General features: G+C 51.2%; 1 protein-coding gene across 1 annotated transcript in view; it reads left to right on the top strand.

Annotated features, from left to right (window-relative positions):
* Positions 1-14,014, top strand: part of COBL (cordon-bleu WH2 repeat protein) — a 172,365-nt gene that overhangs the window by 147,372 nt on the left and 10,979 nt on the right. The window contains exons 10-11 of the mRNA XM_047095215.1: positions 5-314; positions 13,889-13,986. Of these exons, the coding sequence (XP_046951171.1) occupies positions 5-314; positions 13,889-13,986 (408 nt within the window). The remainder of the gene's footprint in view (positions 1-4; positions 315-13,888; positions 13,987-14,014) is intronic.

The raw sequence follows: 14,014 nt of genomic DNA, 5'->3' as shown, positions 1-14,014 counted from the left end.
CCAGTGAGCCTGCCCCTGGGGCCCGGCAGTCCCCGTGGCACGGACGGGGCCCCACCGGTGCCGTCCGAGGCCGAGGAGACCGTGTCTGTCGGCAGCTGTTTTGCCTCCGAGGACACAACCGAAGACTCAGGAGTGGTGAGCTCCCCGTCAGACATCGTGTCCCTGGATTCCCAGCACGACAGCGTGAAATCCAAAGATAAGTGGGCCACGGACCAGGAAGACGGCAGCGACCAGGACCTGGCTGGGACCCCAGAACTGGGTCCCCGGAAGAGCCCCACGCGGGAGAGGAACAGCTCTGGGCGACGGCACTCGAGGTGAGTCACGGGACAGCTGGAGAGGGAGGGCCCATCCTGGACTCGAGGAGGAAGGTCTGTGGGTCGTGGTGACCCGACAAATGCATGCCGGGGGCCCTCCGCAGCTGCCACTCCCTGATTTGGGGGTGCGATCCACAGCCGTGTGTTCACGCTCTTTCTAGACACGCGGGGGTTTAGAAGTACGGTAAAACCTTGGCTTGCGAGTAACTCGTTCTGCGGGGGTTCCACACGACAAGCAAATATTTCTAGTCAATTTTGACTTGATGAACGAGTGATGCCTTGCAACACAAGTCGCACGTGACGCCCAATGTGGTCGCGCCTGAGCCAATGGTTCTTGAAATGCGTCTTGATGTACGAGTGCTTTGGATGACAAGCATGTTCTGGGAATAAATTATGCTTGCAGACCAAGGTCTTACTGTAATACCTAACATGGGCTAGTTTGTTTTTCCTTTTATATAAATGGGACCATAATCTCAGTGCCCTTTTTTCTTTTCTTTTTTTTTTTAATTTTTTTTTTTAACGTTTATTTATTTTTGAGGCAGAGAGAGACAGAGCATGAACGGGGGAGGGTCAGAGAGAGGGAGACAGAGAATCTGAAACAGGCTCCAGGCTCTGAGCTGTCAGCACAGAGCCCGACGCAGGGCTTGAACTCATGGACCGCGAGATCATGACCTGAGTCGAAGTCAGCAGCTTAACTGACTGAGCCACCCAGGCGCCCCTCAGTGCCCTTTTTTCCATCAAGTTTTAAAGATTGATCCATGAGGATACATGTCTTATTAGTTCATTTATTTTCCTTTTTTTAATTAAAAAAAATTGTTGTTTTTTTTTTATGTTAGAGAGGGAAAGAGAGCTCACGAGTGAGGTGTGGGGGGCATGGAGCCTGACACGGGGCTCGATCCCATGACCTGAACCAAAATCAGGAGTCACAACTCGACCTACTGAACCACCTGGGGACCCCTTATTTTTCTTTTAAACTTAACTAATGGGCACTGAGGTCATTCTGGTTTTCCACCCACTGGAAACAGTGAGGCAGGTATACATATGTTCCTGTTTACATGTAGAGAGCTTTCTAGAAGAGAAGTTACTAGACGTTCAGAAAAGTCATCTTCAACCATGGACTATTGGCCAATTGTTCTCCACCGTGATTGGCTTACACACCCTCCAGTGGTCTCTAATGGCCTGGCACTCCTCACCTGCACTGGCCCATGCCATCAGCAGACCTCGTATGTTCGCCAGTCCTACGGGTTCAAATGGCATTTCACATGCTTTTTAATTTACAATTCTCTGATCAGTAAGAATGAGCATCTTGTGATGTGTGCATTAGTGTAGGAATTGTCTTTTCATAGACTGTTTAAAAAAAAAAAAACTGGGGGGTGCCTGGGTGGCGCAGTCGGTTAAGTGTCTGACTTCAGCCAGGTCACGATCTCGCGGTCCGTGAGTTCGAGCCCCGCGTCAGGCTCTGGGCTGATGGCTCAGAGCCTGGAGCCTGTTTCCGATTCTGTGTCTCCCTCTCTCTCTGCCCCTCCCCCGTTCATGCTCTGTCTCTCTCTGTCCCAAAAATAAATAAACGTTAAAAAAAAAAAAAAAACTGGGATGTTACTTTAAAAAAAAAAATTCAGGGGCGCCTGGGTGGCTTAGTCAGTTAAGCATCTTGGTTTCAGCTCAGGCCATGATCTCACGCCTCGTGAGTGCAAGCTCCAGGTCGGGCTCTGACCGCTGACAGTGTGAAGCCTGCTTGGGATTCTCTCTCTCCCTCTCTCTCTGCCCCTGCCCTGTTCACTCTCTCTCCCAAGATAAGTAAACATTAAAAAAAGTAAATAAAAAAAAAACTAAACGTTCATCCATTTCTTCTTAATCTGTTAAATCAGTTCTTGACTACCGACGGAGAGTCTTCAAGACCGTGGTTTGCATGTAACTCTGTGTTCCTTCGTTGCATAAAAATTGCTTTTTAATTTTAATAATGTCAGATTTCTCCCCTTTTCCCTGAATGCGGAAATTCCTCTGCATATTTGAGAGCCCCTTCCCACACCCTGAAGGACTAAAGATGAGCTGAATTTCTCATGAAAGTTTAGTGTTGCTTTCTCGTATCTGGGCTTCTCAACAACCTGGGTTTATTTTCAGGTGTGATGTGAAGGAGGAAATCTATTTTTTCCCCTGACTCCTCGCTCTACCCTGGTTTCCTTGTATACCACCTGCCCCCTGCGTTCCGTTCCTTTCGTAGCTGGATTTTTGGTCCTGCCATGTCCCTCCCCCCACCCCAGCACCCACTGTCTTTGTTTTCTTCAGTCTTGCCCAGAAAGGCAGGTTAATTCTCTTCAGTCTTGCCCAGAAAGGCCCATCAGTTTTTTTCACCCTTTAGATAATTTTAAGAGCCAGTCCACACAAACGATGTTATGGAAATATTAACAAGAATGAGACCAAGAACGTCAGCCCGTAAGCCGACCCCCAAAAGAAACGAATGCCTTTGTGTTTGCCACATTTTGGTCCAGCCCAGTCCATGCTAACACGCAGATCTTTATCTGGTTAATGTAATTGTCAATAATAATTTGTTTTGATTCATTTTTCGCCCAAGGACGTATCGCGAGCATTTTCCCATTTGTTAATTACACTCTCTAATAGTTTTAACGTGTAGCTCGTCAGACTTAAGGACAATTCCAAGGCCAAGGGTGTCTTTCACTGGCCAGAAAACTAGAATGCGGCCCTTGCTCTGTTCTTCCCCCTCACCTTCCCCCGCCCCCCCCCACACAAGGCACGTTAGCCTGTGCTGTGTGCATCTGTGAGAGCAGAGAACAATTACGGTGTTTCCTTCTTAGTCCATTTAACGTTCAAAAAAATCTCTTTCTACAGTAATCCTCAGGTGTGTTCTGTGAGTGTGCACGGAGATTGCGTTCCCTGAGCTCTACATCTGAAGTTCATCAGACATTTTTCCTTCTGGCCCCTAGGGATGCTGTTGTTAACCCTCCTTTGCTTTGCTGGCATCGACCCCTGATGCAAAGCATTGCTGCTTTCTGTCCAAATGTGAGAGTTAACATTGCCCCTGGCCACAGCCAGGGATAATCATGGAGTCTTTGGAACCTGATGCTTTCTCCCAGCAGGGAGTAGGGGATGTTTTTCTGCCCTTATCTCTGGGGTGCCATGGAATTTGAGAGTAGGCGGTGGGGAGGGAGGGGGCTCGGACAGACCCACAGGGGAACCCCCAGCACTGATCAGTTGCCTGGCCTTCGAGAGTCCGCACGACTTTGCGGAGATAGTGTCTCCTCCCACTCAGAGGTGTCCTGAGCCTGTAAATGCCCAGTGTGCGTGGCACAGTACACGTTCCCTTGCTCTCAAGTGGTTGCATTGTCAAAGTCACTACGGTTAGTTCAGGAAACGGGGCGCCGTGAATTTTCCTGGCAGGTCACTTTTCTTCTCTGGGCTTCCAGCAGCCCGGCAGTGTCCTAAGGATGCAGATAGCCTCTGAGCCCCTCAGCTCTGTCTGTGCTGTTCCATTATCTGCCGCAGACGTGGGATCCCCTCTCTGCCCCAGGACTTCTCATGGAATGACCATCGTTAGTGCATTACTGTGATTCAGAGGAAATGTCTGTTTGGTCCTATTTCTCCTAGATATTTGGTCTACACCCACAGTTGCTGGCTTACAGCTCCCAAAGCCCTTGGGATTTCTTAAGTGTGGAGAGTAGTAGAGAGGTCTTTTGTTATGTTAATTGTGCCTTTTGGAAAGCATCCCTGGGGCGGGGCGGGGTGGGGGCATGCAGGGTGCCAGTGGGGGCAACTAATTGACTAAAGTCACTCCCTGACCTTCTGGGGGGAGGGGAGAGGGGCTGGAGGCAAGGTCAGCCATTGGCTAGTGACTCAGTCAATCATGACTATGCAATGCAGCCTCCATAAACTATCAAAAGGAGGGTGTTGGAAAACTTCCAGATTTGGTGAACGGGAACAGGTAGAAGGGGATGGGAACAGGTTGGGGGGAGTGGCGCCTGGGGAAGGGTGGGATTTCTGTGCCCCCAAATCGTATTTCTCCTTACGCCTCTCTTCTTCCGGCTACTGATTCACATCCTTTCTTATATCCGTTAATAAACGGGCCAACCTAGGTGTTTCTCTGAGTTCTGTGACTCATCCTGGCAAGTTGATTGAACCTACGGAGGAGGGCATCAGAGCCCCCAGTCTGTAGCCATGGGTCTGAGCTGGAGGCTGGTGTCTCTCAAGGGTGGGAGTGGGGAGGGGCGCCTGGGTGGGCGTCAGACTTCAGCTCCAGTCATGATCTCATAGTCCGTGAGTTCGAGCCCCACATCGGGTTCTGTGCTGACAGCTCAGAGCCTAGAGCCTGCAGCCTGCTTCGGGTTCTGTGTCTCCCTCTCTCTCTGCCCCTCCCCTGCTCATGCTCTGTCTCTTTTTCTCAAAAATGAATAAATGCTAAAAAAAAAAAAATTTTTTTTAAAGGATGGGGGTGGAGAGCAGCCTGGTGCGACTGAGCCCTTCTGCCTGTGGGGTCGGAGAGTGTCTGTGGGTCCACAGTGTCAGAAGGGAGTTGAGTCTTCGGACAGAGCGCTGCCTCTGCCCCTGTGCCTGAGGCACGTCGGTGCTAGGTCTGGGAACCCCTTAAAAGGTTTGTTTGACAGGAATTCTCTCCTCTGACAGATGAGGCCAACCCGAGACGGCGGTCCCATATTTCTTTCCAAATGTACGCTTTCCCGTAAAGTTCAGGGTTACTGAGAAGCAAGCAGCACCGAGGGGTGTGAAACTGGGGTTGCAAACTCAAAGGCCTGCAGGGGCCAGACAGATAATGAGGGTGAGGGCGGCCACAGAGAACAGCCCAGAAAGCTCAGTTCTCTCTCAGGAAAGCAGCCTTGCACACTCCTTCCAAACTTACCCGGAGGGGTCACAGACCCAGGGTGGCCGGCCTTTGAAGAGAAGCCAGAAATCTAGATGTTTAAAAAACTTTTTTTCATGTTCATTTATTTATTTTTGAGAGAGAGAGAGAGAGAGAGAGAGAGACCGAGCACAAGCAGGGGAGGGGCAGCCAGAGAGGGAGAGAGAGAGAATCCCAAGCAGGCCCCCCACACTGTCAGCACAGAGTCCGACGTGAGGCTCGAACCCATGAACCGTGAGATCATGACCTGAGCCAAAACCAAGAGTCAGACGCTTGACCGACTGAGCCCCCCAAGGGCCCCCAGAAATGTAGATTTTTCTGTGAGGTCTCCAAACTTTTCAATGTTGGCAACCCAGTCAGATATGCCAAGCCAAACTAAACATGTGCGCGCCGGGTGGGGCCGGTTCCCCGACGTGCACTGGCCTTGGCCCTTCCTTCTGTGCTGGCTGATTTTTCCAGCTTGGGAAGGTCCGTGTAGTCCCTTGGGTGTTTCCTGTGAGATACAGCCCTGGAGAAATACCTCCGCACAGATAAATGCAGGTTGTCGTTCTAGCCTCCCCTTCGTGAACCATGAAAGTCTCTTACAAATTCTGGAGGAAAGCAACCGGTTTAAATGCCCCCTCTCTGTTCCGCATCCCAATGTCCCTAGAATAGCGCTCTGATAAAAATACCCCGTCTTTTAAATGCTGATCTGTGCCTTCCACCGCCCACGCGGTCACAGTGAAAGCACTTACAAATACTCACTTCAGTCCTGTGGACGCGGACAGAATTCATCTCTCTGGATGGACGCGGTGCATTCCAGAGGCCGCGCTGTGTGGTCCTGTCTGCAGCCCCTGGGGCTGAGAGCCTGAGCCACAAAAAGGCACGGAAGGCTGGAGGGGGAAAGATGGGGTGGGGCTGGACCAGGGGTGGAGGTCACAGGCACAGGGTCAGAGGCCAAGTCTGCAGAGCCCGGGGAGCCAGGGTGCAACGGCTGATTCCCGGGGTCCAGAGCAGGCCGTGGCCAAGTTTGGCGAGATTGGAACCTCTGCTGGGGGATGGGCAGCCCAGGGTCAAGCTGCAGTCATGTTAGGACAGCACCCACCGCCGTTGACCGAGCCACCTTGAGCTCAGCCACCTGGACAGATGGGAACGGAACGCCCACGTTCGACAGCGATCGAGGGAAACACTAAGGAACAGCACGATGTTTTCCGACATCCTGTGTCCCCAGGGGAGCCCAGGCAGGGCAACCCCAGGCCTGGTGCCGGCTGGCACTCAGCCATCAGCACTTCTCGTCATGTGGCCCTGAAATGTGGGCCTACGAGGACACGGTGCCCCTATTCTCTGTGGCTGCTGCAGGTCCCTAGGTCCGGCCAGCCTCCTGGCTCTGCTCTGCACAATTCTGACACCTAGTTTCTGCAGGTGAGAAAGGATGTGTTTCTTGCATGGCCGTCCAGGCCCGGTTGGACCCCGTTACCATCTTTCATTGCAAACGTGGGCCTCGCACTCCTAGCAGTTTCCTCTAAACTCAGTGCAGCTGATAAACAGGTTCCTCGAGGAAGAAACCAGCCCAGGAGCACAGGATCAACACATACACAAATGACGATCGCTCCTTATTTGGGGGACCCCGGGGAATGGCCTCAAGCGGCTCTGCCCGGGACAAGAGTCACACCTCAGGGGACCTACGTTTGCTTGAACAGCTTCTCCCAGAGGCATCTTCCCTTTGTATGTGGCCTGAGGCAACATTCCTAACACTTAAGGAACACCTTCCAGGGTCAGACTGCCTGAAGTCATGTCTGTCCCCTGAGGGCAGTGACTGGCTGTCACATCAATTTCTTTAGTACATGCAGGGGCGCCCTGGGCGGGCCTCCGTCGGTTAAGCCTCTGACTCTTGGTTTCGGCTCCGGTCACGATCTCGCAGTTAGTGAGTTCGAGCCCCACATCAGGCTCCACACTGACAGTGAAGAGCCTGCTTGGAATTCTCTGTCTCTCTCTCTCTCTCTCTCTGCCCCTTCATGCTCGCTCTCTCTCAAAAATAAATACTCTTAAAAAAAGAAAAAGTAAGAATGGCACCTGACATATTTGCAGCCTTCAAAAACTGATAGCTGGTATTCTTATTGTTGCTGTCGAAGTTATTGTTTGCAGCTGCCTGAGGAAAAAAAGAAATTTGGTTTGTTGGGGAACCCTTGCACCCTGGGTCAGGCTCTGGTCATCTGCCTCTTTAAGCCAGATAGCATCTTTGGGAAGAAACTACGTGTGTATATGTGTGGTAGATATATGTACATATGTACGTGTACATATGCATATTTGTACATAGATAAAGGGGAAGAACAGAGAGAACTCTGCCTCCTACCCACCCGGGGACATCCCAATGGAACTTGTATTATTATTATTTTTTTTTTTATTTATTTTTGAGAGAGAGAGCGCGCTCGCAGGCAGGGAAGGGGCAGAGAGAGGGGGACAGAGGATCCAAAGCAGGTTTTGTCCTGATAGATAGCACTGAGCTCACGTGGGGCTTGCCTTCACGAACTGTGAGATCATGACCTGAGCGGGAGACACGCAACTGACTGAGCTGCTCAGGCGCCACGAACTTGTATTATTTCTAAGCCCTTGAATCCCAAAGGCAGTCTTGTTGTCCTCAGACGGTGTATCCATCTGAGTATCAACATGTGGGACTGGAAATTCCTTTTGGGAACATGAGCTCAGCAGTGGAGCAGATGAGAGCTTGGACATGTGGGTTTCAGGCCGTGTCCCTTGGTGATGGGAGGACACTGAAAGCGAGGTTAGAGCCACAAAAGACACGGTGCAGCTCCTTCAAGACACGGGAGCCTCCCTGTCGTGGCTCCTGTCCCCCCTCATCCCCTGCCCTCTGCCTGGCTGTCCCCAAGGCCATCTAGCCTCACTCAACAGCCAGTGGTGGGCATGAGGACATTAACAGTGAGACCCTGCAGGGCCCTGTAGGGCACGTGTGCCTGGTCTGGTCTCGGGACTGAGGGTGTGCGGGGCAGCGGAGGGGACGGACGGGGTGGGGTCCTGCCTTTTTCCACTGGCTGCTGCCAACCTGGGGCCCCTGGACTCTGACCACAGGAACTCTGCACCCAGAGTTCTTGGAAGCATCTCTCACCTTCTGGAATCCTAGAATTTCCTGACCGCCCCCCCCCAACAGCACTTGGAAACACTGAATACCTCCTAGAACCCAGACACTTTGTAACTACATTTTTGCAAAGGAGCATTTAAAAGCCACTCCCAAGTGGGGGGCACCTAGGTGATTCGGTCAGTTGAGTGTCCGACTTTGGCTCAGGTCACGATCTCACGGTCTTTGGGTTCAAGCCCTGTGTCGGGCTCTGTGCTGACAGCTCGGATCCTGGAGCCTGCTTCGGATTCTGTGTCTCCCTCTCTCTCTGCCCCTCCCCCGCTCACGCTCTGTCTCTGTCTCTCAAAAATAAACAAACATTAATTTTTTTTTTAATTAAAAAAAAAAACTTAAAAAAAAGCCAGTGCAGAGGTGCCTGGGTGGCTCAGTCCAACCCTTGATTTCAGCTCAGGTCATGATCTCACGGTTCATGAGTTCGAGCCCCACGTTGGGTTCTGTGCTGACAGCACGGAGCCTGCTTGGGATTCTCTCTCTCCTTCTGTCTCTCTGCCCTTCCCGTTCTCACACTTTCTTGCTTTGTCTCAAAGTAAGCAAATAAACGTTTAAAAAAGAAATAAAAACCACTCCAGCTATTTCGGAACCACACTTTGCTGCTGCGAACAGGAGCTCTTGCCCAGCGGCTGAGACACCGACTTTGGTGCGAAGAAAGGAGCGTTTCCTATCAATTCCGCGAGGGTACCTAGTGGTGATGACAGTGTGGACTAAGTACTGGGTTAAATCAAGTCATACTAACGAGGGTGTCATAAAAGCGGACTTAGAGTAATTCATCTCCCCTTCGTCTCCTTACCACGGTGTTTAATGTGACGATCATATTTTTTTTTTTGACCATGAGATCTTAAGTGACGTGCGTGGCTCCTTTTCCATTCCCAGGGGACACCGTGGTGCTAGAAGTCTGAAGCTTTGTCAACACAGGCGCGCTGGTCAGCGGGGTGGGAAGTTGAGCACACATGCCCGTCATCAACTGTGTGTTTTCCCAGCTTCCTGCCTTTATTTTTGACAGAGTGAGAGAGACAGACAGAGCATGAGCAGGGGTGGGGCAGAGAGAGAGAGAGACACAGAATCGGAAGCAGGCTCCAGGCTCTGAGCTGTCAACAGAGCCCGACACAGGGCTAGAACTCAGGAACTGTAAGATCATGACCTGAGCCCAAGTCGGATGCTTAACCAACTGAGCCACCCAGGCACCCCTGACTTTTATTTCAATGTTTATTAATTTTTGAGAGAGAGAGATGGCATGAGTGGGGAAGGGGCAGAGAGAGAGAGGGAGACACAGAATCTGAAGCAGGCTCCAGGCTCCGAGCTGTCAGCACAGAGCCCAACGCAGGGGTCAAACTCACGGACCGTGAGATCATGACCTGAGCCTAAGTGGGACGCTTAACCGACTGAGCCATCCAGGCGCCCCAAGCTTCCTGCCTTTAGCATACGGAGTTTAATTGTTTGAAAACGCACAGGTCCGTTGGCTTGTCAGCAAATTGAATCCCAGCCTGAAAGAGACTTTTTTTTTTCCCCTCTTAGACTTCTTTTTTTTAATTCTGCCATTGGATACATTACTTGCAGAAGCTCTTTTAGCCACATCGAAAAGAGACGTGGCCTCACATGTGCCCGAATCACCCAGAATCAGCCCGTGCTCTTTTATTGTTTCTCCTCTAAAATGAAAACAAAAAACCAAAACCTGTTTTTCCGACAGCTGATCTGACCTGATCGCCTCCGCTGGTCGTTTTACCTGAAGCTGGAGAGGCCGAGCCGGGTCTGGGCGGGGGGAGGGGGATCTGTCACCCTGATGCCCTCGCCCCCCACCCTTCCGCCCTTTGTCCCTCGCGTTGATGCAGCGGTGGCCTGCAAACCTCTGCAGCCACGCTCGCTGCTGGTGATGGGTACTCGGCGTGTGCAAGCCGGTAAAAGTGTCAGCACTGCTTGTGATTCATTTTCCTGGTCTTCAGCCAAAACAGACTGCTGTCAGGAAACCCAGCTGAAGACTGGGGGGCGGGAAGGTGCCGAGGAGAGGGACACCTGTGCACGGTTATTTTCTGCTACAAAGATGCTGACGCTTGTGGCCGGCTCTCCACTCCAGGGACACGGTCTAGAACTCTCCTGCTAAGCCCCCAGATTGCTGGCTTCCCCCCCACCCTGGGAGGAAGCCCTTGGAACTGGTTTTTGCAGGGACAGAGCAGTAGTTACCATCCTCGACTAGCCCTTTGGGGGCCAGTAGATGGGGGTGGGGGAGAAAGGAGAAGCGGATATCGCTACGTCTCTTCCTCGCGAAATTTTACATTGGGAAGCAAAATAGATGCGTTGACATTGGTGTTGGCTTTTGCCAGATAGTCCGTTCACCAGGAGCTCAGGGCCCGGAGCACAGGGACCCCCCTGCGTTGCATCACGGAAGGAGCCAGCAGCATGAGCAAAGTGGCCTCCAGACCTCGCCTCTCCCCTTGCCTAGAGACCCCAGAGGTACAGCAGCCTCGGGAACAGCGCAGCCAAGGACCATGGGTGGACCCTCCCTCCCAGGCCGGTGGCTCCTGTCCCGTGTCTACTCGGTCCCCAGGGGCAGGCGGGGCCCCGAGGAAGCAGGCTCACACCGGAGGATCTGGTCAGAGGACCACGTGAGGTGCCAGGCGGGCAGAGGTGGAATGGGGCTGGGTCAGCAGAGCCGGGACTGAGCGACAGCATCTGGGGGACACCTGTGTGGTGCTGGGGACGCAGGCTCAGGAGAGCAGAAGCAGGTAGGAGGGAATGGGACTCAGAGCAGGGTCCCCCCACTTCAACAAGGGGGCTTGGACTGCGGAGGGGCGGGGAACACCTTGCGACCTTGGGGCTTGGCTCCCGATGGCTTTTGGGGGGCGGTTCAGGCTCCAGCCTGGGCAGGAGGAAGACAATCGAGCTCACACGCAGGCCTGGTCTCAGCTGCCTTGGTATGGTTGTCAGGCTAATAGCTACTCACTGGGATTGTTAAACACTCATAACAAAATCAAATTGTAGGGGCACCCGGGTGCTCAGTCGGTTGAGCGTCCGACTCTTTGATTTCTGCTCAGGCCACGATCCCAGGGTCCTGGGATCGAGCCCCACATCGGGTTCTACACTGAGCATGGAGCCTGCTTGGCATTCTCTGTCTCTCTGTCTCTCTCTCTCTCTCCCCCTCCTCCCCCTCCCCTGCTTATGCTCTCTCTCAGAAAAAAAAAAAAAAAAAGCAATGATAGTAAAATAAAACAACGAACCATGAGTATCGTGCACCGTATAACAAAAATGTAATCTACTTGGCAAACACAGAGTTTTCGTTCATGGTCAAAAAGGGCCCAAAGGGATTATTTTAAATTTAGCCATCTAAAACATTGCCCATCGTTCAAGCTGCTTTTTGTACCCAAATGAGCATAATTCAAGACAGAAAAGGATAAAATATTCACTGTAATTCATTCATTTCCACAAGTCACAGTGGTTGGTGGGTTGACTAAACTTTACTTCCCTGGCCCGTGGGGATGTGCTATTTTTTTTTTTAATTTTTTTAACTGTTTATTTTAAGAGAGTAAGAGTGCAAGCGGGGAAGGGGGAGAGAGAGAGAAAACAGAGAGAATCCCAAGCAGGCTCCAGGCTGTCAGCGCAGAGCCCAACGCAGGGCTGGAGCTCGCACACCATGAGATCATGACCTGAGCCGAAATCAGGAATCGGAGGCTGAACCAACAGCCACCCGGGCGCCGCGGGCATGTGCTATTTTTAGATCATCACAATCATTCTGTGTATATATCTTGATTTCTTCACACAACGTGCTGGCTTGAGCATTGATCTGTGTTTCCACAGAGAATCCAGATTCACCATAGTGACCGATTTTAACGCCCTTTGAAATCAACATGTGGTGCTTTAGGCAAACCCTGACGGCTGGGTATGTGGGAACTCTTCACCTAAATTCGACCAACGTTGTGTTCACATTTTTCCCGCTGTAGGATCGTTTCCTTGAGGCAAATTACCAGAGACGAGGGAACCGAACTTCTTACAAAGTTACAGCGACGTTTTTGTTTCTTGATGTGTGTTCCCAACGGCTTTCCAGTAGCAATGGATGTGAGGGTCTCGGCCCCACTGCATTTCATCAGCTTCCGTGACTTGTTTCTAGTGTAACATGTACACAATAGCATTCCTGGGATTTTTATTTTAAATTAGTTTTTAATTCATATGAATATCATTCTGTTCTCATAGAGAGGTGTGGTTGAGCATACTTTGAAGTCAACACAAGTACTTTGAAGAAAAAGTACCTATGTAATTTTGTTTAGCCAGGCTTTAAGCATCAAAATGAACAGCAAGCATTTTAAAAAGTGCTGGTTTCAGTTTTGAATACTATTTTACATATCACTCTGCATTTTTTTCTGTACCTTGTATTTTGTCAACTGTTTAAATTAAATGTACTTAAACCATCACATTCCATGAAAGAGAAAAACACGCTTTAAGAAAATGCATTCAAAAAAAAAAAAAAAAAAAAAGAAAGAAAAAGAAAAAGAAAATGCATTCAATTAAAGCCCCAGCAGCAGCAGTAAGAAAGAGAGCCTTGTGCCCCTTACGGTCCTTATTAATTGGCCCACATGCACACACATCTCCAACTGGCCCCTTTTGTCTGGGTTGTCAGAGGACATTAGCTGAGACTAATCTGGAAGCTGCTTCCTGGCTCCCAAAAGGACACAGTCACCAAGAAAGAAAGACTCGTTTATCAGAACACAAACTTTGCTACGTAAGTGAGGATCATGCAAAAAAGCATACCCCGGGCATCATTATCTGGGCCTGATTAGCAATGAAGGAAATTGGTCCTCAATTTTCACAATCAGCGGAAAAGACCTTCAGCTCTCACTGAAGACAGACAATTGCCGTCAACATGTTTCTGTGGTCCGCGCGGCGAGCACAGAGACAAGGGCCCTTGCAAAAGCTGCTTTGAAATTGTTTTGGCCGTAGCTGTCTCGTGGATGCTATTGTCCCAGTGACGCAAATAAGGCGAGATCCGGCTCCCCTCTGCGGGCGGCTTGACATCTTCCCAGATGTCCAGGTGGCAGGGGCCACATTGTGCCTCTGGGCATCAGGCGTGGCCAGTTCTCCCCCCTGCCCCCACTCCCCTGGGATTTGGAGCCCATGTGACCTTGGGTGGGTCCATTAGTCTCTCGGCACATGGTTCCCTATCTGTAGACAGCGATGGTAACACTACCTGCCTTATAAATTGCTTGTGAGTTTTATATAATACGATAATTTGCGCCAAAGTCCTGCATCTGGGGTCTCGCGTATGCAGGCTGCACACGGCACAGAGGGACAGCGGGCATCCCTCCCTGGTAGGTGCTTTCTCCAGTCTTGAGGGGGTGGAAGGCAGGTCCAAGGGCAGGAACTGTTATCCCTGTCCTTGCCGCCCCTGCCGTTAATTGTCACTACCGCTCGCACGCACACGCGCACACACCCCCTGTCTGTGTCCCAGCAGCTCCCAGGGCACCAGAGCCCCGTGGATACAGAACTGCGTGAACTTGGCCGCACGTTGTGCCTTCCTCAGATTGTTCCAGAAAAGAGTAAAGCAGTAATGAGAGAAATAAATGCCCTCCCTTTCTCTCTGGTCTTCCCTAGACCTGAGGAAGCTGCCACAGCCTGCAGAGGGGACGAAGACCTCTTTATCACCGGGCAGTTCCAGAAAACCCTGGAGGAACTTGACGGGGACCTGGAAGGTGAGAGCAGTCCCTGCTTCGCCATCGC

This window comes from Lynx rufus, unplaced genomic scaffold (genome assembly GCF_022079265.1).
Source record: "Lynx rufus isolate CCGP_SWC_20201006 ecotype Redwood Valley unplaced genomic scaffold, mLynRuf1.p SCAF_4, whole genome shotgun sequence".
Taxonomy (NCBI): domain Eukaryota; kingdom Metazoa; phylum Chordata; class Mammalia; order Carnivora; family Felidae; genus Lynx; species Lynx rufus.
The sequence above is the reverse complement of the archived record's forward strand: the minus strand, read 5'-3'. Positions and strand labels throughout refer to the sequence as shown.